General features: G+C 42.7%; 1 protein-coding gene across 1 annotated transcript in view; it reads left to right on the forward strand.

The window, feature by feature from the left end:
* Nucleotides 1-25,550, forward strand: part of psmf1 (proteasome inhibitor subunit 1) — a 40,120-nt gene extending 14,570 nt beyond the window's left edge. Inside the window, exons 5-7 of the mRNA XM_033041716.1 lie at nt 19,199-19,252; nt 23,382-23,540; nt 25,130-25,550. Coding sequence (XP_032897607.1) covers nt 19,199-19,252; nt 23,382-23,540; nt 25,130-25,181 — 265 coding nt within the window. The 3' untranslated portion in view covers nt 25,182-25,550. The remainder of the gene's footprint in view (nt 1-19,198; nt 19,253-23,381; nt 23,541-25,129) is intronic.
* Nucleotides 25,551-26,911: the final 1,361 nt, after the last annotated feature.

Genomic DNA, 26,911 nt, shown 5'->3' on the forward strand with positions numbered 1-26,911 from the left:
TCAGCCCTTGTACAAAACCATGTTGACTATCCCTAATCAGCCCTTGTCCATCTAAGTGCATGTAAATCCTATCCCTCAGAGTACTCTCCAGTAACTCTCCAGTAACTCTCAGTTGTAACATTTTCCTTAGTGTGTAGGATAGTGTTAGTGTATGGGGTGATCACTGGTTTATGCAGACTTGGTGGGCCAAGGTGCTTGTTTCTGCGCTGTATCACAAAATCATTTACATTTGCGATGTATCACGAAAACATTGTCTTGGATTAAAATATGATCAGAAAGTCTGGAGTCGGATTAAAAATAAGACAATGCTGGAAGCAATACGTAGTTTGTAACCGTATCTCTTAATCCGTGGCACTTGATTGATTGAAAGATACAGCATGGAAACAGGCCCTCAGCCCACCAGGTCCACGCCAACCTTCGATCACTCGTTCACACTAGTTCCATGTTATTCCACTTTCCCATGCACTCTCTACACACACAAGGCAATTTTCAGACTAATTAGCCTACAAACCTGCACATCATTGGGATGTGGGGGGGGGGAACCAGAGCACCAGGAGAAAATCCATGTGGTCACAGGGAGAACATGCAAACTCCACACAGACAGCACCTGACATCAGGATCGAACCCAGGTGTGAGGCAGCAGCTCTACCAACTTTCACAATATTCAGTAGGGGAGAAATATCCACACCCACAGAGTTGATATTCATGTCTACGCTGCACACATCCACTGCTGCCAACAAGAGGTTCATTATCTTTTGTTGGGTTCATCGTGGACTGACAGCTTTGCTGAAAATTTGGTACCTAGTGACATTAATGAGACAAAAGTGTGACTGGGGAGCCTCAGTAAGTGGAGCACCTGCGGGCAAAGGAAGGACTGGCAGGAGGTGTGATACTGTTTCTGTAAGTGATGCAAAATCGAAATAGGTGGGTGAGAATGTTCAGGTTGCTTACAATAAATCCAAGGACATTCATGACAAAACTGAGAGAGCCTCAAGCACAATTTGAAATGAGCAGAGCTAGATAAGGGATATAACTGAGTACCAGAGTAAGCAGCCAATCCTGGGCGAGTTAGTGTCTGTAGAAAGGTTCCGGATTCATTCTTGGGAGTTAACTGGAAGAGTACGGAAGGAAGGAGTCCAAGCGACAACAACTGGATACACTTGGGGAAGAAATGATGATGATAGACAACAGGCGTTTCCTGGCACTGCTAATGATGACCTTCTGCTGATCACTGTGTGAGCTGTTACTCCACATCATCACAACTCTTTTCCTACTTTAACACCTAAGCACCAAAGCCGTGACTGTAATGTTTTTTTATCCTTATAATCAAATTCCACCTTCTCTTACCTCTTTACCTAACCTCTTTAAACTTCCTGCACCGTACACACCTCTGAAATCTCTGCTCTCCTCTGATTCTTGTCCTTTAAGAATTTCTGAAAGTTACCCAGGTTTGAACTGTAGAATTGCCGACCTAAACCTTTGTCTCCTGCCCCACCTTTCCCAACATCTTCGTCAAGACCTTTTCAAAAAGTGACTTCTGACCATGTTTCAGTCCTGTACTCTAATATTCTTTTGGGCTACTCGGTATGGTATTTATAAAATTGTCTGAGAAACGAACCTACGGAAACAAGATCTTACCCTGAAACGCCACCTCCCTATGGTCTCCATGAATGATGCTTGACCTGATGAGTTGCTCCAGCAATTGCGCCTCTTTTTGTAAACCAGCATCCAAAGTTGCTCGTGTCTACGGTTACAGGTCATTTTACAATGTTGACATTGTTAATGTAAAATACAAGTTGGGTTGTATGGGCTGAATGCAGGAAATGTTGTTGAGGGAAGTGTGGAATGAAGCCACAAGTCATGGTGTCATACAGTTCAAGAACAGGACATTGGGTCATCCCAACCATTGTACTTGGCTAATCAAGTCAGGTTTCTTACTATGGCGAGGTACAGGTACAATGAAAATCTTGCTTGCAGCAGCATCACAAGCACATAGACTGAAACAAAACACAAGAAAATAAATTACACGTAACACGTTCAAGTTCAAGTTACATTTATTATCACATGCACCAATTGGTACAGTGAAATTTGATTTACCATAATTATACAAGACTGAAAAGAAAAAAGATGTAAAATAGCAATATATTAATAACACAAATCTAATTTGCCCACATTGAATATAAAGAACAAACATCCTAGGTCCTTAAAATTCTATTGTGGATATGATTTATAATAATTGCACTGGTGCGCAACATCTAATATTTTTTTTAAATTTAAGCTGATTAACTACTGCACTTGTATAATTAATTAATCTCCCTCTTTGCTTCCGTTCAACTTCACCTGGAGACAGACGAAATGTCACCACCAGCTCACTGCAGTAAATCCTTGTCTGTGCATCGTGGCATTGTTGGCACTTGGTCTGTATGCTGGTTGTAATGCTCTGTTTCTGCCACAGGGTGGGGCTGCCTTTGGTGGGTCCAAATCCTGCATAATTTAAAACATTTCCAGCAAAAATCACCAATACATGCAGAAACTAAATCAGAGCCAGACACAAAAAAAGATGTGATGCTTACATAGATACATAGAAAATAGGTGCAGGAGTAGGCCATTCGGCCCTTCGAGCCTGCACCGCCATTCAATATGATCATGGCTGATCATCCAACTCAGTATCCCGTACCTGCCTTCTCTCCATACCCCCTGATCCCTTTAGCTACAAGGGCCACATCTAACTCCCTCTTAAATATAGCCAATGAACTGGCCTCAACTACCCTCTGTGGCAGAGAGTTCCAGAGATTCACCACTCTCTGTGTGAAAAAGTTTCTTCTCATCTCGGTCCTAAAGGATTTCCCCCTTATCCTTAAGCTGTGACCCCTTGTCCTGGACTTCCCCAACATCGGGAACAATCTTCCTGCATCTAGCCTGTCCAACCCCATAAGAATTTTGTACGTTTCTATAAGATCCCCTCTCAATCTCCTAAATTCTAGCGAGTATAAGCCAAGTCTATCCAGTCTTTCTTCATATGAAAGTCCTGACATCCCAGGAATCAGTCTGGTGAACCTTCTCTGCACTCCCTCTATGGCTATAATGTCCTTCCTCAGATTTGGAGACCAAAACTGTACGCAATACTCCAGGTGTGGTCTCACCAAGACCCTGTACAACTGCAGTAGAACCTCCCTGCTCCTATACTCAAATCCTTTTGCTATGAAAGCTAACATACCATTCGCTTTCTTCACTGCCTGCTGCACCTGCATGCCTACTTTCAATGACTGGTGTACCATGACACCCAGGTCTCGCTGCATCTCCCCTTTTCCTAATCGGCCACCATTTAGATAATAGTCTGCTTTCCTGTTTTTGCCACCAAAGTGGATAACCTCACATTTATCCACATTATACTGCATCTGCCAAACATTTGCCCACTCACCCAGCCTATCCAAGTCACCTTGCAGTCTCCTAGCATCCTCCTCACAGCTAACACTGCCCCCCAGCTTAGTGTCATCCGCAAACTTGGAGATGTTGCCTTCAATTCCCTCATCCAGATCATTAATATAAATTGTAAATAGCTGGGGTCCCAGCACTGAGCCTTGCGGTACCCCACTAGTCACTGCCTGCCATTGTGAAAAGGACCCGTTTACTCCTACTCTTTGCTTCCTGTTTGCCAGCCAGTTCTCTATCCACATCAATACTGAACCCCCAATACCGTGTGCTTTAAGTTTGTATACTAATCTCTTATGTGGGACCTTGTCGAAAGCCTTCTGGAAGTCCAGATACACCACATCCACTGGTTCTCCCCTATCCACGCTACTAGTTACATCCTCGAAAAATTCTATAAGATTCGTCAGACATGATTTACCTTTCGTAAACCCATGCTGACTTTGTCCAATGATTTCACCACTTTCCAAATGTGCTGCTATCCCATCTTTAATAACTGACTCTAGCAGTTTCCCCACTACCGATGTTAGACTAACTGGTCTGTAATTCCCCGTTTTCTCTCTCCCTCCCTTCTTAAAAAGTGGGGTTACGTTTGCTACCCTCCAATCCTCAGGAACTACTCCAGAATCTAAAGAGTTTTGAAAAATTATCACTAATGCATCCACTATTTCTGGAGCTACTTCCTTAAGTACTCTGGGATGCAGCCTATCTGGCCCTGGTGATTTATCGGCATTTAATCCATTCAATTTACCCAACACCACTTCCCGACTAACCTGGATTTCACTCAGTTCCTCTATCTCCTTTGACCCGCGGTCCCCTGCTATTTCCGGCAGATTATTTATGTCTTCCTTAGTGAAGACGGAACCAAAGTAGTTATTCAATTGGTCCGCCATATCCTTGTTCCCCATGATCAACTCACCTGTTTCTGACTGCAAGGGACCTACATTTGTTTTAACTAATCTCTTTCTCTTCACATATCTATAAAAACTTTTGCAGTCAGTTTTTATGTTCCCTGCCAGTTTTCTTTCATAATCTATTTACCCTTTCCTAATTAAGCCCTTTGTCCTCCTCTGCTGGTCTCTGAATTTCTCCCAGTCCTCTGGTATGCTGCTTTTTCTGGCTAATTTGTACGCATCATCTTTTGCTTTGATACCATCCCTGATTTCCCTTGTTATCCACGGATGCACTACCTTCCCTGATTTATTCTTTTGCCAAACTGGGATGAACAATTTTTGTAATTCATCCATGCAGTCTTTAAATGCCTTCCATTGCATATCCACCGTCAACCCTTTTAGAATTAATTGCCAATCAATCTTGGCCAATTCACGTCTCATACCCTCAAAGTTACCTTTCTTTAAGTTCAGAACCGTTTCTGAATCAACAATGTCACTCTCCATCCTAATGAAGAACTCAACCATATTATGGTCACTCTTGCCCAAGGGGGCACGCACAACAAGACTGCTAACTAACCCTTCCCCATTACTCAATACCCGGTCTAGAATAGCCTGCTCTCTCGTTGGTTCCTCTACATGTTGGTTTAGATAACTATCCCGCATACATTCCAAGAAATCCTCTTCCTCAGCACCCCTGCCAATTTGATTCACCCAATCTATATGTAGATTGAAGTCACCCATTATAACTGTTTTGCCTTTGTTGCACGCATTTCTAATTTCCTGTTTGATGCCATCCCCAACTTCACTACTACTGCTAGGTGGCCTGTACACAACACCCACCAGCGTTTTCTGCCCCTTAGTGTTTCGCAGTTCTACCCATACCGATTCCACATCCTCCAAGCTAATGTCCTTCCTTTCCACTGTGTTAATCTCCTCTCTAACCAGCAACGCTACTCCACCACCTTTTCCTTTCTCTCTATCCCTCCTGAATATTGAATATCCCTGGATGTTCAGCTCCCAGCCTTGGTCACCCTGGAGCCATGTCTCCGTGATCCCGACTATATCATAATCATTAATAGCTATCTGCACGTTCAACTCATCCACCTTATTACGAATGCTCCTTGCATTGAGACACAAAGCCTTCAGGCTTGTTTTTACAACGCTCTTACCCCTTATACAATTATGTTGAAAAGTGGCCCTTTTTGATTTTTGCCCTGGATTTGTCTGCCTGCCACTTTTACTTTTCACCTTGCTACCTATTGCTTCCGCCCGCATTTTACACCCCTCTGTTTCTCTGCTCACCCATTTAAGAACCCCACCACCTCTTATTCTCTGTTTATTATTGTTTTCTTCTTTCCCCCCTACATGTTGGGTCTGAATGCTTTCCTTCTCTGCCTCCTGCCTCACACACTGTCTAATAGCTTTCTCTATTTGAGTCCCTCCCCCCAACCATTCTAGTTTAAAGTCTCCCCAGTAGCCTTTGCAGATCTCCCCGCCAGGATATTGGTCCCCCTCAGGTTCAAGTGCAACCCATCCTTTTTGTACAGGTCGCACCTTCCACAAAATAGGTCCCAATGATCCAGAAATTTGAATCCCTGCCCTCTGCACCAGTCCTTCAGCCACGCATTTATCCTCCACCTTGCTCCATTCCTACTCTCACTGTCGCGTGGCACAGGCAGTAATCCCGAGATTGTTACCTTTGCTGTCCTACTCTTTAACTCCCCTCCTAACTCCCTAAATTCTCCTTTCAGGACCTCTTCTCTTTTTTTACCTATGTCATTGGTACCTATATGTACCACGACCTCGGGCTCCTCTCCCTCCCCTTTCAGGATATCTTGGACACGTTGAGACACATCACAGACCCTGGCACCAGGGAGGCAAACTACCATCCGGGTCTCCCGACTGCGTCCACAGAATCGCCTGTCTGACCCCCTAACTATAGAGTCCCCTATTAGTATTGCTCTCCTCTTCTTTTCCTTACCCTTCTGAGCAACAGGACCGGTCTCTGTACCGGAGGCCTGGCCGCTGTCGCTACCCCCAGGTAGGCTGTCCCCCCCAACACTGCTCAAACAGGAGTACTTATTGTCAAGGTGTACAGCCACCGGGGTACTCTCTAGTCCCTGCCTGTGCCCCTTGCCTCTCCCAACCGTGATCCACTTGCCTGCCTCCTGTGGTCTTGGAGTGACCACCTCCCTGTAACTCCTATCAATGACTTCCTCGCTCTCCCTGACCAGACGGAGGTCATCGAGCTGCTGCTCCAGGTTCCTAATACGGTCCCTTAGGAGCCCCATCTCGATACACCTGGCACAGATGTGGACGTCTGGAGGGCTATCAGACTCCATGACTTCCCACATCTGACATCCAGAACAGTAAACTGCCCTGGCCCTCATACTCCCCTTACCTAGGATACAATACAAAACAAACTGCTACAATACAAAACAAACTGCTACAATACAGTACAATCAGCAGGGATCTGACTCCCAATCAGCTGCTTTTTTTGAAGTGGATCTTGGAACGTTGCAGATTTCAGCACTCCTCCCTCTGCGACCTCTCCAACGGCTCTCGGGCCTCTTTAGGACACTGCAAAACTTTTTCCCAGCCTATATGATATTGTGCAAAGGCAAGCAGCTGAAATGTGGGCAATAAGCCCCCATGTATATCAGTCAAATAACTGGCCTTGGGGAACATTATGGGAGCAGAGATCTATTTATATGTACACTTAACCCTGTTCCCCCTATGACTAGTCTGAGCATTACTAAGGCTTGAGGTCTTGCAAGTTACACAGACCAGACTCCCTGTCATCTGCATTTTACCCTGCCTTGGCAAAGCAGCCAACATAATCAAAGGCCTTTCCCACCCCAGTCGTTCCTCCTTCTGCCCTCTCCCGTCCAGCAGAAGGTATAGAAGCTTAAAAGCTTTTTAACCTATTGAAACAGCAAGAAAGCAGGTCAAGTTATGACCATGAAGGTGCAGTTTGTTTATGGGTTTTTTTATGCGGCTTGTGTCTGGGCAGAGATGCAGTTTTGTGGGAGGAATAGTGAAAGCCTGTCCTCTTGACCTGACCTGCAATAACCATAGACCTGTGACCAAGTTGTCCTCTCCAATCTACTTTCTGCATTGTGCCTTCAACTTCCCTAAGATCAATAGTCGGAGGGAAAGTCAGCAAATAAGGATGGGTTGGGGCACATTCTAATTTATATCCAACTGGGGAAGAACAATTAAATGTTGGCTTAGCCTGTCATCCCCACATCCCTTGAATGAATGTTTAATAAATATATAAAGACAATAAAATTGGACTTAGATCAATAGAAACGATTCAAAACTGTGGAACAATAGGAGGAGGTGGACACGAGGAACTGCAGATACTAGTTTACAAAAAAGACCAAGTGCTGGGAGCAACTCAGTGGGTGAGACAGCATCTTTGGAAGACATGGATATGTGGTGTTTCAGGTCAGGACCCTTCTTAACACCCAAAGTAGGAGGTAGAACCAGGAGAATTGAATCACGGGTTTAAAAGAAGGAAATTGACAAGGGATTGAACCTCAAGGTGAATCGCAAGGGACACAAAGAACTGCAGATGCTGGTTTACAAAAAAAGACACGGTGTTGGAGGAACTCAGTGGGTCAGGCAGCATCTCTGGAGAACATGGATAGGTGATGTTTTGGGTCGGGACCCTTTTTTAGACTCTTCTTCATATACAATTTTCTTTTAATTCATTCCTTTTCTAAATTGGCACTTTTGCAAAGTGGTTTAACTATGATTGTTCCGTCACGTGTTTCCCTACACATATATGCTTTACTCACCTAATGTGGAGAACATTAGCAAATACCTGATGTGAGTGAAAGTGCTTTAAATAGGCTGCCAAAGGTGAGACATTTGTGACTGTACACACTGTTATGGAACTTGTTTCATTTGAATCTTTTATCTAAAGATGCTGCTCCCTCCAAGTGTCATCAAATGTTTTCATCTGTTCAAATAACCTTGTGTAACAGAGGACTTGTGAAGAATCATTTTCACAGTGTAAATTGTGATCCAGCATGTACTGGTGGAAAGCTGGGGCTAGATTCAGAATTTACTGTAATTTTTCTGTAATGAAATGGAAAGTAGAACTGTTCAGGAAACAGCAGCTTTGGGGAGTTAGTTTGTTATTAGGGAAGTAAGAGGAATTTTACAACTCTTTAAAAAGGCATCACTGCATCATTGAACCAAATGCTTCCTGTTGTAAGATTTAATGGTGTGTAGGACTAAGTCTGAAATATGCATAAGCAAATCCCCACCTTCCCATCTTGGATCTTTGTTGAAGGACATTAAACAAAGCAGAATTTGTTACAGGAATATTGGGCGGCACAGTGGCCAGGCTGGTAGAGCTGCTGCCTCACAGCTCCGCAGACCTGGGATAGATTTTGACCTCTTGCACATTCTCCATGTGACCAAATGGGTTTCCTCCGGATGCTGCAGCTTCCTCCTGCGTCCCAAAGATGTGCGGGTTCGTAGGTTATTTGACCTCTGGAAAAATTCCTCTAGTGTGTAGGGAGTGGATAGGAAAGTGGGATAACATTGAATGGGTGACAGATTGTCGGCGTGGACTCGGTGGGCCAAAAAGCCTGTTTCCATGCTGTTTTCTAAGCTAACATAAATCAAGGATTTATGAAGAAGGGTCTCGACCCGAAACGTCGCCTATTTCCTTCGCTCCATGGATGGTGCCTCACCCACTGAATTTTTCCAGCATTTTTGTCTACCTTCGATTTTCCAGCATCTGCAGTTCCTTCTTAAACATAAATCAAGGATTTTATCTTTTCTGGGTTTCAAAAAATGAGAAGTTTGTCTGCTTAGTGAGGGAGTATTACAATAGAGGATGAGATAGGAAAGGTTTAGAGGTTATGGGCCAAACACGGGTAGGTGGGACTAGTGTAGATGGGGCATCTTTTTCACACAGAGAGTGGTGAATCTCTGGAACTCCCTGCCACAGAGGGTAGTTGAGGCCAGTTCATTGTCTATATTTAAGAGGGAGTTAGATGTGGCCCTTGTGGCTAAAAGGATCAGGGGGTATGGAGAGAAGGCAGGTACAGGATACTGAGTTGGATGATCAGCCATGATCATATTGAATGGAGGTGCAGGCTCGAAGGGCCGAATGACCTACTCCTGCACCTAATTTCTATGTTTCTATCTTGGTTGGTATGTGCAAGTTGGGCCGAAAGAGCCTGTTTCCGTGTTGTATGACTACAACTCTATGTAAAATTGTCCTGCCACCTTTTTAGATGGGCACAGTATAGAGCCCATGACTATGCATGTGATGTATCAGAGAGGCCTTAACCACTCATAGTAAAAGTCAACAAATGAGTGAGGGAATGTGTAGACACTACACTGATAAACGTTCTCACTATCATGGCTCTCGATGTGTACCATCGCTCAACATCCACCTTATTTACTGGCAGCTTAGTATCTGATCTTAGACTAAGTGAACCTTCTGCAGATAGATAATGATAGTGCGTAACTCTTGTTGACAGTAGCAAATTGTATTTTTCCCTCAGTATTTAAATCACACCTATGAAGATTAAACAAACCAGTTTTTGTTTTTATTGGGATTGATGTGATTTAAATTCCATGGACCGTGCTTCAGAGAATTGATTTATTTTTAATAGCCTGCAACAGTTCTTGGGCAATACAGTCTCTGCTGCTTAATAAAGGTAAGTTTGTGTGTAGCCCTAATTAATTAGATTCATTGGGTAAGCTCAAATATGTTTAGTGCGTGGCCTTTGGTGTGATGAATTGTACACAAAGCTGGCCTTGGGCTGCCGCCTGAACATCACCTGCATCCTTATTTAAATTTATTTTGCAGAGCGTTCTTTTAAGCTCTGCATTCTTTAATTGTTCTAATACCTCATTTTCAATTCAGTGCTTTGACTTGTACATGAAGCCATCTCCAACGATTATTTCTGAACAAGCTTCATAAATTCTCTGAATGGAAGCCCGAAAGGCAGGTGACTGATTAGTTGCCGCTGTAGTTTAGTGGTTAGCATGCTGAGGTGCTGTGTTGCAGTGTGTGCTATCTACAAAATATACTCTGCTTTCTTAGGAGACCAAGGAAATTCGGCATTTTTCCAATGGTCACTGGAACTTTATTGCCACATGTGTGCACGCGGAGTGAAATTCTTTTTTTACATACAGTTCAGTCAAATATTGCCATACCTAAGAACAATCCCCGGTTAGGAAAATGTACAGAAATAGTGCACTGAGACTGCATGCAAGAGGTGCCAGGTTTTGGAGCCATTCCGGTACGCGCTCTAGGTCTTATGGAGCGGAGCCGATGCAGACGAGCCCAGGCTGCTGTGGGCCTCCAGCCGTTTCCTTCGTCTGGATCGTCCAGCGATCCAACATCCCTCTCCTCGCCCGTCCACCTTTGTGCTCCGGGGGCACCTCCCGAGGCCAGATCCTGGTTCATCTTCCGATCAGCCTAACTCCTCACAACCACCATCATCAGCTCTCTCTTCTCTGGTCTCTGGTCTTTGGGGGAGGTGCAGGGGCGGCTTGGTTTGGTTTGGAAGACTGCAAGAAATTGAAGAAAGTTGTAGATGTAGCCCAGTTTGTTACACAGACCAGTGACTCCATTTACATTTCATGCTGCCTCGGAAAAGCAGCCAACACAATCAAAAACTCCTCCCTGCTCCCATCCAGCAGAAGTTACAAAAGCTTGAAACTGTACACACCAGATTCAGGAACAGCTTACCCACTATTATCAAGTTTCTGAACGGTTCTACCATAAGCTAGGATTCTGTCCAATTCACCTCTACCCCATTGCAGACATTGGACTTTGTCCATGGAACTGGTGCAATTACATTGCTGAGAACTATATTCTGTCTCCTCCCATTTGCTCTACCAATTGTACTTGTTAGATGTGATTGTATTTGTGCATAGTATGATCTGATCTGATTGGATTGCATGCAAAACAAAGCTTTTCACTGTATCTCAGTACACAGGACACAAATGGGCCTAAACCATCCTTACTGCAGTTACTCACTCTGGCAACTCTGTCCGCACCTCACATACCTGCAACCAGCAGGACATTAAAGGGGCAGCCAGGGTGTGGAACCCAACATGTTCCCCTGCAAGTCGGCTCCATCCTGACTTGGAAATATGCCAATTTCTTCCATCACTGCTGGATCTAAATCCTGGAACTGTCTGCCCAACAACCCCACCAGAATGATTGTAGTCATTTAAAAAAGGGGTTCCGGTAATAAATTTCATCCTCCTAACAAAGTCCAGATAAAAATGTGTAAATTAAAATAAAAAAATGCTCACGAGGAAGTAGAGAGGCAGTAATTATGTAAGCCATATCATTTCTCGTGAAGGATTGGTCCTTTTGTGTTCTCTGCTCCCCGGAGTGTGTCTGAGGGTATATTTTGCAAAGAGACAGTTATTACCTTGACTAAATTGATGTTCTGTAGAAGCAGGATTCAGTAACATATATAATTGGTTTGAGGTATCACTGCAATTTTTTGGGCTGTTTATCAATTTAATAGTTTGTGTTCTGGAGATCGGAGTGTTAGATGTATTTGCAAGTATTACTGATGGTCTACCAATGTCATTATGCATCAAGATACATCAGCATGCCTGTCTTATACACTGCGTGATTCTCCCATGCCCCACACAGATTACCTCCAGATTCAGGGACAGCTTCTTCACAGCTGTTATCAGGCAACTGAACCGTCCTCTCATCAGCGTGAGTGCCTGACTTCCCATCGCCCACATTGGAGACCTATGAACCATCTTTAATCGGACTTTATCTGACCTTAATGTTATAACTTGCACTAAATGTTGTACCCTTAATCCTTTAGGGCTGTGGACGGTTTGATTTTATTCATGTATTGTCTTTTCAATGACTCGATAGCACACAAACAAAAGCTTTTCACTGTACTTCGGTACATGTGAAAATATAAACTAAACTGGATACGCCCATGCAGAATTAACGCTGTGCATCAATGTTTTTTAAATGAGATATTAAACTGAGGGTTCATCTGCTCTCACAGGTTAGTACAAACAAATCATATGGCATTGATTGATGAAGATGCTGGACTCTTTCCCAGGATTCTGACCATTATTTTTTTCATTAAGTCCTTACTGAATGTGTGACTTTGCTGTGTACAAAACAGGTAATTTACAAGGTCAACTGCACTTCTGAAATTAATTAATTGGCAGTAAAGCACATTGAGAAATCCTGGGATTGAAATTTAAGAGCATAGAACAGTACAGCACAGGAACAGGCCCTTCAGCCCACAATGTCTGTGCCAAACATGATGCCAAGACTAATACTTATTTTTAGTTTAGTTTAGAGATACAGAGAGGCAACAGTGGCCCGCCGAGTCCGCACCGACCAACGATCACCCCCATACACTAGTTCTATCCTACACACTAGGGACAATTTACAGAAGCCAATTAAACTACGAACCCGGATGTCTTTGGAATGTGGGAGGAAACTGGAGCATCCAGAGAAAACATACACGGTCATAGGGAGAAGATACAAACGCCATACAGACAGCACCCGTAGTCAGGAATGAACATAGGTCTCTGGCACTATAAGGCAGCAACTCTACCATTGCACCACTGTGCTGCCCTGCCTGCACATAATCCATATCATGTATTGCATGATAGTAGATCCTTCTTTGGGAAGAGCACGCAAAGAGTTGCCCCGCTCTCAGCTCCAGCAAAGGTGGAACAGGCAGCCTATAACTTTTCCTCATTATTTAGTAATATCAGGATAAGTTTTATGCTGGATTGTTAAAGTTCGTCCTTTATTTATTGTTCAGTGTTTGGCCCCATTATAAAGCACATTCTAAAGTATTCAACATGCCTTTACCGAGATACAAGGAACTGCAGATGCTAGAATCTTGAACCTTTAGCCTCCCATAACTGCTATTATAGTCAATTAGTCTTACCCAATCAAAGCATCTGCAATTTCTAAATGTCCCAGTGTTTAGTATAGAGTGGAATGTTTATAAAAAGAATATTTCAGACCCGTAACATCGCCTATCCATGTTCTCCAGAGATGCTGTCTGACCCACTGAGTTAGTCTAGCATCCTTTGCCTAACTTTAATGCCTTGTTGCCTAATCTGGATATTTACTTTTTCACCTTGTTGATGGTAACCCAAGAAAATACTCAGAGAGACTTGACATAGAGCAGCAATCAGCTTCATTTCAGGACAAGGGAATGTGCAGAATAATGTTACGTTCACTCTGCTCAATTTATGTATTTGTAATCATACAAATCCAAGAACATGCGAGGCTTCCCTACATTAGTGACTTATTTAACTTGGTTTAAATGCATGTTTGGAGTTGAATATGAGTTTGACAGCTACTGAATACAGGTGATATCCACCACTTGGTCCGTGCATTGGAAAGTTCAATATGAAGTATAACAGGCAGCTGATGTACTGCCCATTTGTGTCTCCTGGTGATTTCTGATGTACGTTATCTCCAAACATTTTTAAATGAAAACCTGTGAAATCATATTAAATCCTGATTCTCCTTGCAGTCTTTCTTTGAAAAAAAGCCTAATTATTTCCCTTGGCAAACAGACTGGAGTAAAAGACCTTTTTACACAATAGGTGTGAAATATCCTGTAATTTCCCCAGAGAGCTTAAAGGCAGTTTACTGTTCAAATTCTTGGAAAATAACTACTGTATAACATATTAATGAGCTTTTATCTACGTGCATTCTTTTAAACTTTAGGAAAGTTTTTTTCCCAAGAAATAACTTTCTTTATATCATCCATTCAGAATATGTCAGTAAATTGTGTACCCATAACTAATTAAATATTAGTTTGTTCAGATTCACTTTCATATTGCAATTCACATTTTCCTATAACATAGAAGATGGCTATTTGGCCCTGTGTATCTACGCTAGCTCTCAGAATAATCCTATCAATCTGTCTTCTCCCTGTCTATTTCCTTCCATTGCATCCATCAGTACTAACCTCTCACTAAATTTTTGAAGATAATCGTACATAAGTTGCTCCCCTTCTGTGGAGACTAAAGAACGGTGCCACCCTGAAACGTCACCTGCCCATTCACTCCGCAGATGCTACCTGACTCGCTGAGTTTGAATTTAGTTTAGACTGCTTGAAGTCTACGATTCATGGACATCACCAGTTGCTGGGGTGTCTTTTCTGGTGATGCTCTGCCATCTGGTATTGCAGCCATCTTTAGCTTATGCTTGTTTTGGAGGCTAGTTCCCTTCAGTTTTCTCTTCAGCATATAAAAGGCATGCTCAATTGGGTTCAGATCGGGTGATTGATTTGGCCACTCAAGAATTTACCATTTTTTAGCTTTGAAAAACTCCTTTGTTGCCTTAGCAGTATGTTTGGGATCATTGTCTTGCTGTAGAATTAACCGCCGGCCAATGAGTTTTGAGGCATTTGTTTGAACTTGAGCAGATAGGTTGTGTCTATACACTTCAGAATTCATTATGCTACTACCATCATCATTGAAGGTAAGTGAGCCAGTACCTTCAGAAGCCATACATGCCCAGGCCATAACACCCCCGCCACCGTATTTCACAGATGAGGTGGTATGCTTTGGATCTTGGGCAGTTCCTTCTCTCCTCCATACTTTGCTCTTGCCATCACTCTGATATTAGTTAATCTTCATCTCATCTATCCACAAGACATTTTCCCAGAACTGTGGTTGCTCTTTTAAATACTTCTTGGCAAACTGTAACCCGTCCATTCCTATTTTTGCGGCAAATCAGTGGTTTGCATCTTGCAGTGTAGCCTCTGTATTTCTGTTCATGAAGTCTTCTGCGGACAGTGGTCATTGACAAATCCACACCTGACTCCTGAAGAGTGTTTCTGATCTGTCGGACAGGTGCTGGGGTCTTTTTCTTTATTATAGAGAGAATTCTTCTGTCATCAGTTGTGATGGTCTTCCTTGTCCTGCCAGTACCTTTGTGATTAGTAAGCTCACCAGTGTTCTCTTTCTTCTTAATGATGTTCCAAACAGTTGATTTTGATAAGCCTATGGTTTGGCTGATGTCTCTTTAACAGTTTTATTATTGTTTCTCAGTCTCATAATGGCTTCTTTGACTTTCATTGGCACAACTTTGGTCCTCATGTTGATAAACAGCAATAAAAGTTTCCAAAGGTGATGGAAAGACTGGAGGAAAGACCAGGTGCTGAGAGCTCTCTTATACCTGGATTAAGGAGTCAATTAAACACAAACATTATGGAGGACACTGTACTCAAGAAAACAGGCCCTTCGGCCCACGTCCACGCCAACTATCGATCACCCGTTCACACAAATTCTATGGTGTCCTCTTTTCCATCCACTCCCTACACACTAGGAGCAATTTACAAACGCCAATTAAACTATAAACTCGCGTCTTTGGGATGTGGGATGAAACCGGAGCACCCGGAGGAAACCCAAGCAGTCACAAGGAGAACATGCAATTCTACACCGACAGGTCAGGATTGAACCCGGATCTCTGGCACTGTGAGACAGCAACTGCCAGCTGCACCACTGTGCCATTCCTTCAGCACTTTATGTTATGTCCTACGTAAGTTAACACACATAGAAAATAAACTGCCTACGTTTTCATCCAAGTCATTTGCAATTGCCAATTAACTTTTGAAACGTGGAAAAGACTATGGCACCTGCGGGGAAACCTGCACGGTTACAAGAACATGAAAATATCACACAGGCAGCTCCGGATGTAGAGATCAAACCCAGATCACTAGAGCTGTCACAAGGAAGCACAATCGACTGTACTACTTATCTCTACCTACCCTATTTATCTCACTGCCCTGGATTTACATTCCTGTAAATTTATCCAATCACCTTTCAAAAGCTTGCACCATACCATCAGAGAATATATTCCTGTGATAATAACAATGTTGATTAAATTAAACCCTCTCATTTCCCCAGGTAGTCATCTAATATCTGATTCTGGTTGCTATCTCGGCCAAATTAAACAGCTTCTCAATTCTCACCTCATCAAAGCATCTCAAAATATTTTGAATTTGTAAGAGTACTTTTTTTAACTGGTCCTTTCTTTTAAAAAATGATATTATAATTAGAGGCTTTGGAGAGAAGAAGCAACATTAATGTATTGAAATTGCCATTCTTACAGATTATAAATCTTGTCATACCCATGCTGTGCTCATCAATGATAGCTTTTAGCATCTAATTTAGCTAGCATTTAAAATGATTTTGCTTTGAAGCTGCAAAGATGTTTGCCTTTGAGACGGCAGCAAATGTCAGATGCGAATAACGTTCTCCGTAGATTATTATCTTGCTGTCATTGAAAATGAAACAGGCGATGACTCTCCTGCATTAACTGCATGGTGGACAAGTGTTTGGGAGAGAATAGCTTTAGGATGTGCACTGGGTGAGAGTTAATCTGATTTAGTAACTCAGCGGGTGAGGCAGCATCTCTGGAGAGAAGGAATGGGCGTCGTTTTGAAACGTCGCCCATTCCTTCTCTCCAGAGATGCCGCCGCCTCACCCCCTGAGTTACTCCAGCATTTTGTGTCTACCTTCAATTTAAACCAGCATCTGCAATTATTTATTACACAGTCAATCTGATTTATTCTATTCTTTTTTTTTGAGCAACCCTTACAAGTACAGTTACCCTGGAAAATAATCATAAAAACCCATGTTGTCAGAAATGTTTCTCTCTGACCATACACAGCCTCCACCAAAGAATAATCTCTGTGTAATCATTGAACGGTGCAGCACAGAAATAGGCCAGTCAGTCTTCCATGTGTTTATAAGCTTCTTGAAAGGTCTCCAATTAGTCCCACCTCATATCCTGTCCTCGGCCTTGCAAATTTTTCCCCTTCAAATCCAATTCTTCTTTGGAAAACCTGATTGAAACAGCTTTCACCACCTTCTCAGGCAGCAGCTCACTGAATACATACAGCAACCACCTAAACGAAAAATCAGGTCTCCTCCCTTCTGTTTTTGGTTACTGACCTTTTTGCCACTGAAAGCAGTCTTTCCATATCAAAACCTTTCATGAATATGAACAATTAAAAAATCTCCCCATGGGTATTTTTGCTGAGGGGGGAGAATCGCAGATTCTGCCACCAGTGAAATATTTCTGTTCCTTCATCCTGTACTCTCTGATGTGCAAACCAACGCCTAATCACCTTGTTAGATTCTGCTGCCGAGCAGCAATCTACTGAAGAGTGGGTATAGAGTTTCAGCATGTGTGTGGATGTAAGTGGGTGAATAGGCACAAATGCTGCTGTCAATTTGAGACAGGTGTACGATGGGCAACTCCGATTCGAGTGTTAGCAGTCATTCCGTGCGTGAAGGCTGGTGAAATAATAATTTAAACTTTTTTTAGTAAAAGGAATGAAAATCTTTCAAATAGTGCCATTGATTGAAAGATACAGCATGGAAACAGGCCATTCAGCCCACGAGTCCTCGCTGACCATTGATCACCTGTTCATAAATTCTATGTTATCCCACTTTCTCATCCAATCCCGACACACTAGGGGGAAATTTACAGAGACCAATTGATCTACAAACCCGCACATCTTTGGGATATGGGAGGAATCCGGAGCACCAGGAGGAAACCCATGCGGTCACAGGGGGAACATGCAAACTCCACACAGGCAGCACCCAACATCAGGATCAAACCCGGATCTCTGGGGCAGAATCATAGAGAGATGCAGTGCAAGAACAGGCCCTTCTTCACACCGAGTCTATGCTGACCATCCACCGAGCTATTCTAATCCTACAGTAATCACATTTTCATTCTCCCCGCATTCTTATCAGCTCAACCCAGATTACCTATTCACTAGGAGCAATTTACAGTCGCCAATTAAAAAACCATCCTGACCATACAGAAGCTTGAAAGCGTACACCACCTGACTCAGGAACAGCCCCTTCCTCTCTGTTATCTGGCTCTCTGGGTTTCACTGGTCTGAATCCATGTCTACACTTCAGGTCTCTGTTCAGAGGTGGTAGGATACAGGATTTGGCCCGGCGAGCAACGTGGATTCAGACCAGCAAAATCCACAAACCCAGTTTGTACATTCTCTCTGTGTTTTCTCTGGATGCTCGGGTTTCCTCCCACATACCAAAAGTCATGCAGATTTGTGGGTTAATTGGCTTCTGTAAATTGTCCCAAATGTGTAGGATAGAACTAGTGTACAGGTGATCATTGGTCAGCATGGATTTGGTGGGCCGAAGGGCCTGTTTCCATGCTGTATATCTTAAAAACAAAGAAAAACTAATCTGCAACATATTCCATTAACCCAGCAAGTAAACTAGCATGTCAATCTCGGTCATATTTCAATATATAGGAGCTTGCACGTCCATTAACCTGTCTGCTCGTGGATTAAAGTTTCCATGCATTGTGTGTGTTCGGGAGGGGAGGGGGGAAAGACCATTTGAACAACTGGTGTATTTAGGAGAATGTTTATAGGCTATTCCATTACCTGAAAAGTTCACCACAGTTGACACTGTGTTGCTTGGGATTTAGTTTAGTTCGGATTCGAGATACAGCATGGAAACTGAACTCTGCCCACCGACTCCACGCCCACCATTGATCACATGTTCACGCAGGTTCTACGATATCCCATTCGCATATCCACTCTCTACACATTAGGGGCAATTTACAGAGGCTGATTAACCTACAAACCTGAACATCTTTTAGATGTGAGAGGAATCCAGAGCGTCGGAGTAAACTCACACAGGGAGAACATGCAAACTCTGCACAGACAGCACCCGAAATCAAGGTCGACCTCAGGTCTCTGGCGCTGTGAGGCAGCAGCTCTACTAGCTGCTCAACTGTGTCACCCCAGATGTTGAAGCTTTGTGCCTTTTGTACAGCTAACAATTGTCTTTTTCTCTCCACCACTCCCAACCTCCAGGTCTGGCCCTATGGCACCATTTGCAACAGGGGGAGATGATCTTGATCCATTTAGGTAGGAGTTTATATCATGTTGTTTCTCCTTTGAATGTTGAAAATATGAACATTTGTGCACTTGCATTTTCTACACTGGTTTCTCGACCCAAATATATGATAACATTTTACCAATGAATTTCTAGTCATTGCATGGAAGCAGGCCCTTTGGTCCAACTGTTCCTGTGTTGTACAGTTTTATGTTCTGTTTTTGCTGCTACTTCTTATAGGCAGCATCACCATTTGTTTTCTTTACCAAAGAGTAGTTTGCCCCTGTACTGCCCCTTTAATATGGTAAAATATCCTGAGGTGATTTACGGATGCCTCGAATTTAACAAGAATTATCTGTACAACAATTTGTAGGGAACCCTGCAACCTTGGACATTATTGATTCAGTTGGAGGGTTTTACAGTTCCTGCTTGAGTTTTCAGTTACAATTGCCCTGAATATTCCAAATCAGAGTAAATTCCCTCTGAAGCTTCTCAACACAAAACATCACCAAGCCATGTTCTCTGGAGATGCTGCCTGACCTGATGAGTTACTCCAGCACTTTGTGCCTTTAGATGCCCTGTCTTATTCCTCTCCATTACCTTCATGCTTATTATGCCCCATGCCCCAAAACAAAAAGAAAAATCTGTATGTAATGCATTCCTATACTGAAATATTTAAGGTTGTGTTTATTATATCTGAAAGCCTCATATGAACTGCACTGTTACCTCTGTGGGGGATGGATAGGTAAGGTTTTGTTTTGATCTCATTAAAATTGCTTTCATTTGGTTTAAGTGTATTCCTGGCTGTTCCCTGTGTAAGCTCTTATCTTGTGTCTGCCAGCCCCACTTTCCCATCGGTAAGGACTTTTCCACAGTGCTTTTCTGAACATCATGTTTTATATCCAAGTTGCTCTGAAAAATAGCACAGTGATGATACCGTAAATTTGACTGACAGCTAATGTCCATGCACACAGCACTGTGATAATGACTAGATACATTTGAAAGACATGTATTGAGCAAGACACCAGGGATATCTCTAATATCGCTGCACTTCTAGGTATGTCCAAGGAGCTGTCAGAGCGACCTTATACTGCCTTTTTTTTAGTCCCATATGAAAGACAGTGATGCATTCCATGCTTGGTTTCTGGCTCACTTGCAAAATAACCCAATGCACAGCTAACAAAAGGAGATCTAAGGCAAGAACGAGACAAAGACACTTTTTTGGGGAAATCAGTACTTGCTGGGAACACTGTCCAAATGATAGTTTTGGTCACCATGTTATAGGAAGGATGTTGTCAAGCTGGAAAGGGTGCAGAGAAGATATACGAGGTGGTTGCGAGGACTCGAGGGCCTGAGCTACAGGGAGATGTTGAGCAGGCTAGGACTCTATTGCTTGAAGCGCAGATGGATGAGGGATGGTCATAAAGAGGTGTATAAAATCATGAGAGGAATAGATCGATTACAAACCAGCATCTACACTTAAATTGCACTGGTCGTGTTAGTTAAAGGCTCTATCCGGAATAGATAGGATGAATGCACAGAGTCTTTTGCCCAGAGCAGGAGAATCACATAGGTTTAAGGTGAGGGGGAAAGATTCAATAGGAACTAGAAGAATAGCTTTTTTACACAAAGGATTGTAGGTGTATGGAATGAACTGCTGGAGGAGGTAGTTGAGGCAGGTACTGTAACCATGTTTAAGTAACGTTTAGACATATGGATAGGATAGGTTGAGAGGAATATGAGCCAAACGCAGGCAGATGGGACTAGTGTAGATGGGGCATGTTGGTTGGCATGGGCAAGTTGGGCTGATAAGCCTGTTTCCATGCTGTATGACTGGTATTGTTGAGAATAGGTTCCTTGTTAAACCAAATTTCAATGAGACAGCTGTCTCTCCAAACCATTGTTTTCACTTCTCCATTTCAACTGCATACCATGGTAAAAATGTCTTCAATTCCCTCTCTGCACTAGTTCATCTTTTATTTATTTACGATGATGTGTTGTTTAATTGGTGTCAATTGCTGGACATTTTACTGACTTTAAAATTCCATCTTTTAAAACCTATACGTTTGACTGAGTAGTTCGGGTTTGCATATATCATTTCACAGGCCTTGCTTAATTAGCCAGTGCAGGTCAGGACAACTGTATAAAATATATTGAACAGCTCTATATTAGTGATTTTGATGAGATGGGATATAAGCATCTCCGTGAATCATCCTGTCCAACAGTTTAAAATGGCTGTCATAAGCCTCTTGGCAGTTGGCAGTTTACCATTTTGTGTTAAAGTTGAAGTGTCTCCTGTGTTCTTTCTGGTTGCGAATGTTAAACTACAATTTAGCATCAGTGACCAGTTTGTTGGATGAACGACAGTTCCTGATGGAATGCACACTACAAGATAGAAATTGCAATTCCTTACTATCAGTCACATTCTGCTGTACAGCAGCAAGGCCTGGTATATTCCTGAGACTCCATTATTGTCAGTAATTTAAGAAAGTCAAGAGCAATAAATCACCTCCTCTTTTCATCAAGACCATTGCAGCTGGAGTCTTTAACTGTGCACTACCTAAAATTATTTTCCAGTTTTCCTGGACAGTAAACATCAGCATTGATTGTGACTTACACATCCCACAGATAAAAAAACATTCAGAAAAATTAAGTAGTGATTATTTTTAGCAGTTGGATTAATGCATCAGTAGATGTTTATTATCTATGCATTTTTGCATAAAATTATACTCTCACCTCCGTTTCATCAAAATTAGCAGTACTCTAACTCATTAATTCCTTCATTTCCTCGAGGTTGTGCTGCGTAAAATCTCTGCTGACAATAGTTATCCTTGGATTTTCACCATGCGTTACATACTCAATCGTGTCAAAGCATGTAATACAATGCATTACTGATCTAAAGTGCATTGGTCAGTTACAATCGGTCACAGAGATAGATCAGTACAATGTTTAGATTTTGGAGATACATTGTTGAAACAAGCGTCCATGGCCCACCAAGTCCGCGCCAACCAGCGAGTACCCCATATACTAGCACTATCCTACACACTGGAAACAATTTACAGAAGTCAACTAACCTACAAACCTGTATGCCTTTAGGAGGAAACAGGAGCACCCGGAAACAGGAAACCCGCGTGGTCACAGGGAGAACGCACAATCTCCGTTCAGACAGCAGCTGTAGTCAGAATCGAACCTGGGCCTCTGACGCTGTAAGGCAGCAGCTCTACCACTATGCCATTGTGCCGCCCGGCAAAAAATTAAGAGGAGAACCAAGAGTCTGAAGAAGACTCCCGATTACAAAAATCACCGATCAATGCTCTCCGGCTACTGCCTGTCCTGTTCAGTTACTCCAGCACTTTGCGCTTTGTTCTCAGTTCTGGTGCCAATCAATTAATTGAAAAACAAATAAATTAGAAATTGCCTCAAAATCTTTGATCTGCTTTCTAATTAGAGCAGCGTGATTGGATCACACTTTGTGTTTTACCCATCCCACTCACTTCTGCTTGACGGCACATTCATTCTGAGATGTGTAAGCAAAGAATAATTGCTAGTTACATTTCTAGGTTTTGTTTAGGTTTATTATCATGTGTGCCAAGGTACAGCCTTATCTTGCATGCTACCTAAACAGATCAGATATGCTACACAATCAAGCCAAATTCAAGTAAAATACGTAGAGCAAAGGGGAAGATACATAGTGCAGAATATAGTTCTCAGCTGTGTAGCGCGTGTTCAAGCTACTGTACCTTCCGCCAGACAGGATCAGTGAGATGAAGGACTGACCGGTGTGGGGCAGTGTGAAGTATAGATGGAGCCAATGGTGGGAAGTCTGGTCTGTGATGGACTTGACTGCATCCACAACTTTTGGCAATTTCTTGCAGTCTTGGCCAGAACTGCTCCCAAACCAAGCTATTACCCAACCTGCCAGTAAGCTTTCTAAGCAGCATTTTTTGATAAGATTTATAAGATTCATTAGAGTCTTGCTGAATTTCCCTTAGTCTCCTGAGGAAGTAGATGCGTTAGTGTGCCTTCTTGGCTGTCGCATCGGTGTGGGCAATTATTGGATCAGTCTCCATGTAGCTTCAATTATGGACACATTAAATTACATTTATGAAGTTTTTAAACAGTGGTCCTAATGTGCTTCTCCGTTTCTTCTTTGCTCGCCAGTGATCGAAGAGGTGGGATGATTGTAGATCCATTGAGGTCTGGAGTACCGATCTCTGGCTTTGACCCATCATCGGGAATACCAGGACAACTTCCTCCAGGATCCGTGCCGCCCGGGGCCAGGTTTGATCCATTCGGGCCAATTGGACGTGGCCGTTCTGAGTACGTGTGAGGTTTTTATCTCGATACATATTCAGCAAAACCTTTACAGATACAACACCAATTGTCCAATTGTAGGTGTGTCTGTACACTAGTAGAACACTCATTTCTGATTTACTATTTGTCAGTGTGGAATATTCTTCTGCATTCGCAATTCAAAATCATTTTTGCCACGATCAGATGCACAACTTAAAGTGTTCTTTTCAGCCGCAGAATAAATTATAGCACAATTTTCCAAAGGTCCTTCATAAACAACCCAAAATAGACAAATAGATAAGGTCAGGGAATCAATGGTCAGAGACAATTTGTAGAATTTACTGTTGCAAGACAGAAAGCAGAGAATGGAAGTGATTCACATTGGGGAAATACTGGTGGTGATATTTCAAAAGGATCGATGCCTGGACCTCTGCTATTGGTAATTAATATTAAGGATGTTAACTCTGGAATCGGGACCACACTGTCTAAATTCGCAGAGTTCGCAGAGTGGAGGAAAGAGATGATCATTATTGACGATTCCCCTTCCCTCCGCCCCCACAAAAAAAAATGACACTAATAAACTTGCAGAAGAAATAAATAGATAAAGGTTAACATGGATCAATTCAAAGCGATGCATTCTGGTGGGAAGAATAGAGAGGTCACTATTTAATGGAAAGTGCAAGTCTGGCTGGGTTAGAGGAATTTCAAAGTACAAATACATCAATCATTAAAAGTTATGTCACAAATTGGCAAAACTATTTTTTAAAAAAAGACCAAGCGCTATCAATGATGTCAAAAGGGACAAAATAAATTATGCTAAGCCCATGTGAATTTTGGTTAGACCAATTTAAAACTGTGTATAGCTCGACACAAAGTGTTGAAGGAACAAAGTGGGTCAGGCAGCATCTGTGGACGATATTTTGGGTCGGGACCCTTCTTTGGTCTCTGACCAATCTGAACAAAGGTCCTGACACGAAACACCGTCCATTCCCTCCAAAGATGCTGTCTGACCCATTGAGTTCCTCCAGCACTTTGTGTTTTGCTTAAGATTCTAGTATCTGCAGTTTCTTATGCCTTTAATTTAGAGATACGGCATGGCAGCAGGCCCTTCAGCCCACCGAGTCCGCGCTGACCAATAATCATCCCGTACACTAGTTCTACCCTACACCCTAGGGGCAATTTACAGAAGCCAATAAACCTACAAACCTGCACGTCTTTGGAATGTACGAGGAAACCGGAACACCCGGAGAAAATCCACGTGGTCACAGGGAGAACGTACAAACTCCATACAGACAGCACCCGTAGTCAGGATCGACCCCGGTCTCTGGCACTGCAAGGCAGTAACTCTACCATTGCTCCACTGTGCTGCCCGCCAGTGCAGGTTTATTAATTGTACAATTCTGTGTATAATTTGCAGTCTGAAGAAGGGTTCCGTCCCAAAATATCACCCATCATTTTTCTCCAGAGAAGCTGCCTGACCCGCTGAGTTATTTCTGCACCTTGTGTCTATCTTGGGTATAATTCTAGGTGCTTTACTACAAAAGAAGTAAAGGAGTCAGGAGAGGGGTCCTTGACAAGGTTAACAAACATGATAACAAAACGTTTTTCTCTTTCAGCCCTGATCCAGATCACCTCCCTCCCCCCGGATACGACGACTTATTCATGTGATCCCCCACCTTGCCACTCAGACGTTTGGTTTCAAGAAACCTCGATCGTCCATCACAATCTGGAATACTGTGGCCTTTGCTACCTTTGATTAAATGGATATTATACAACTGCTACTTGCTCTTGTGTATCTCTTTCTGAAGACTAACAGCTCCAGCTGAACCACTATGGTTGACGAACTCGACGAGTAAAACTCTTAAGCACAGCCAACTACTTGGTCAGGTACGTGGCATGTTGCCCAAGTGTTGACTTGCTGCTGTACACTCGAGCAGTTGTCACTGTGATTTTGTTTCGGAAGGCAGGTGATGTTAAATGCATAAATATTTCGGTTTTGGTGACCCTGTTAAACTTAATAAACTGATGGAGAAATAAGAGAGTAGTTTGATTCCTAGTCTTTTGTGTTGATGTACTTGATTCTTATTTTGTACACACTTATTTTGTATAGTGCCGGGGATGCCAAGCAGCCTGGCGGCCTGTTTGATGCAGGTTTCCAATTAATCACAATTTCATATTCCTTTCCTGTCACTGTTTTTAATTCCCTTTCGGGCAGTCAATCATTTCCATTCAAAAATCCAAAGGTTCAGCAATTACCAATTAGGGTGGCACAATGGTGCAGCGGTAGAGTTGCTGCCTTACAGTCCCAGAGACCCAGGTTCGATCCTGACCTCGGGTGCTGTCCGCACGGAGTATGTATGTTCTCCCTGTGTTTTCTCTGGGTGCTCTGGTTTCCTCCCACACCCCAAAGACGTGCGGGTTTGTTGGTTAATTGGCTTTGGTAAAAAAAATTGTAAATAGTCCCTAGTGTGTAGATACTACTGATGTTCGCGATGATCGCTGGTCAGCACTGTCTTGGTGGGCTGAAGGGCCTGTTTCTACGTTGTATCTCTAAAGTCTAAAGCAATTGGCGGCATGGTGGTGCAGCTGCGGGAGCTGCTGCCTCACTGTGCGGGAGACTCAGGTTCGATCCTGACCTTGAGTACTGTCTGTGTGGAGTTTGCACCTTCTCCTTGCGATGGGCCTATGCCTGTGCTGTTTTAATCTGACTACAAGAGCACTTTCCCCATCAAAATTCTGCTCATCGTCTCATATATTTTGCAAATTGCTTGAAACCTGTGTCCTCTGGTAGCTGACCCTTCTGCCACTGAAATACAGTATCTCGTTGCTTCCTGTGTCAAATCCTCCAATGAATCAATTGACCTCCTGTGTCAAAGGCCCTGGGTGATGATGTTGATCTGGTATTCAGGGAAGTTAGTTTTTTCAATGTAATTATCTGCATAAAATATATTTTAATTCTTCATTATTTAATGTGATGCTTTTTGTAAAAGACAGATTATGGTTTGAGTGAGAAATGATCGATAAGTACAACATTCTGGATATCACTGCAAGCTTAATTGGATTTAAAATCTGAATGCTACATTCTTTCAGCAATTACCCATTAATAGTGAATTCTCACAGTTCCTCTGGATCTCCACTGATAGATATGCAGCTAACTAACAACAACTGGGAAATTGCTTTTGTAAAAATAATTGGTTACAAGCAAAATGTTTTGCAAATCTTCTATCACATATCTGGGATAATTGTATTAGTATTCAGAGAATGGTTCCATAGAAAACAAAAGTAAAATAATTTTAATCAGGGAATCAAGGTTATGGGTAAAGTGAACTTGAGAAATGCTGGATCAGTACAGCACAAGAACAGGCCCTTCGGCCCACAATGACTATGCCAAACATAAT

This window comes from Amblyraja radiata, chromosome 23 (genome assembly GCF_010909765.2).
Source record: "Amblyraja radiata isolate CabotCenter1 chromosome 23, sAmbRad1.1.pri, whole genome shotgun sequence".
NCBI classification, from domain to species: Eukaryota; Metazoa; Chordata; class Chondrichthyes; order Rajiformes; family Rajidae; genus Amblyraja; species Amblyraja radiata.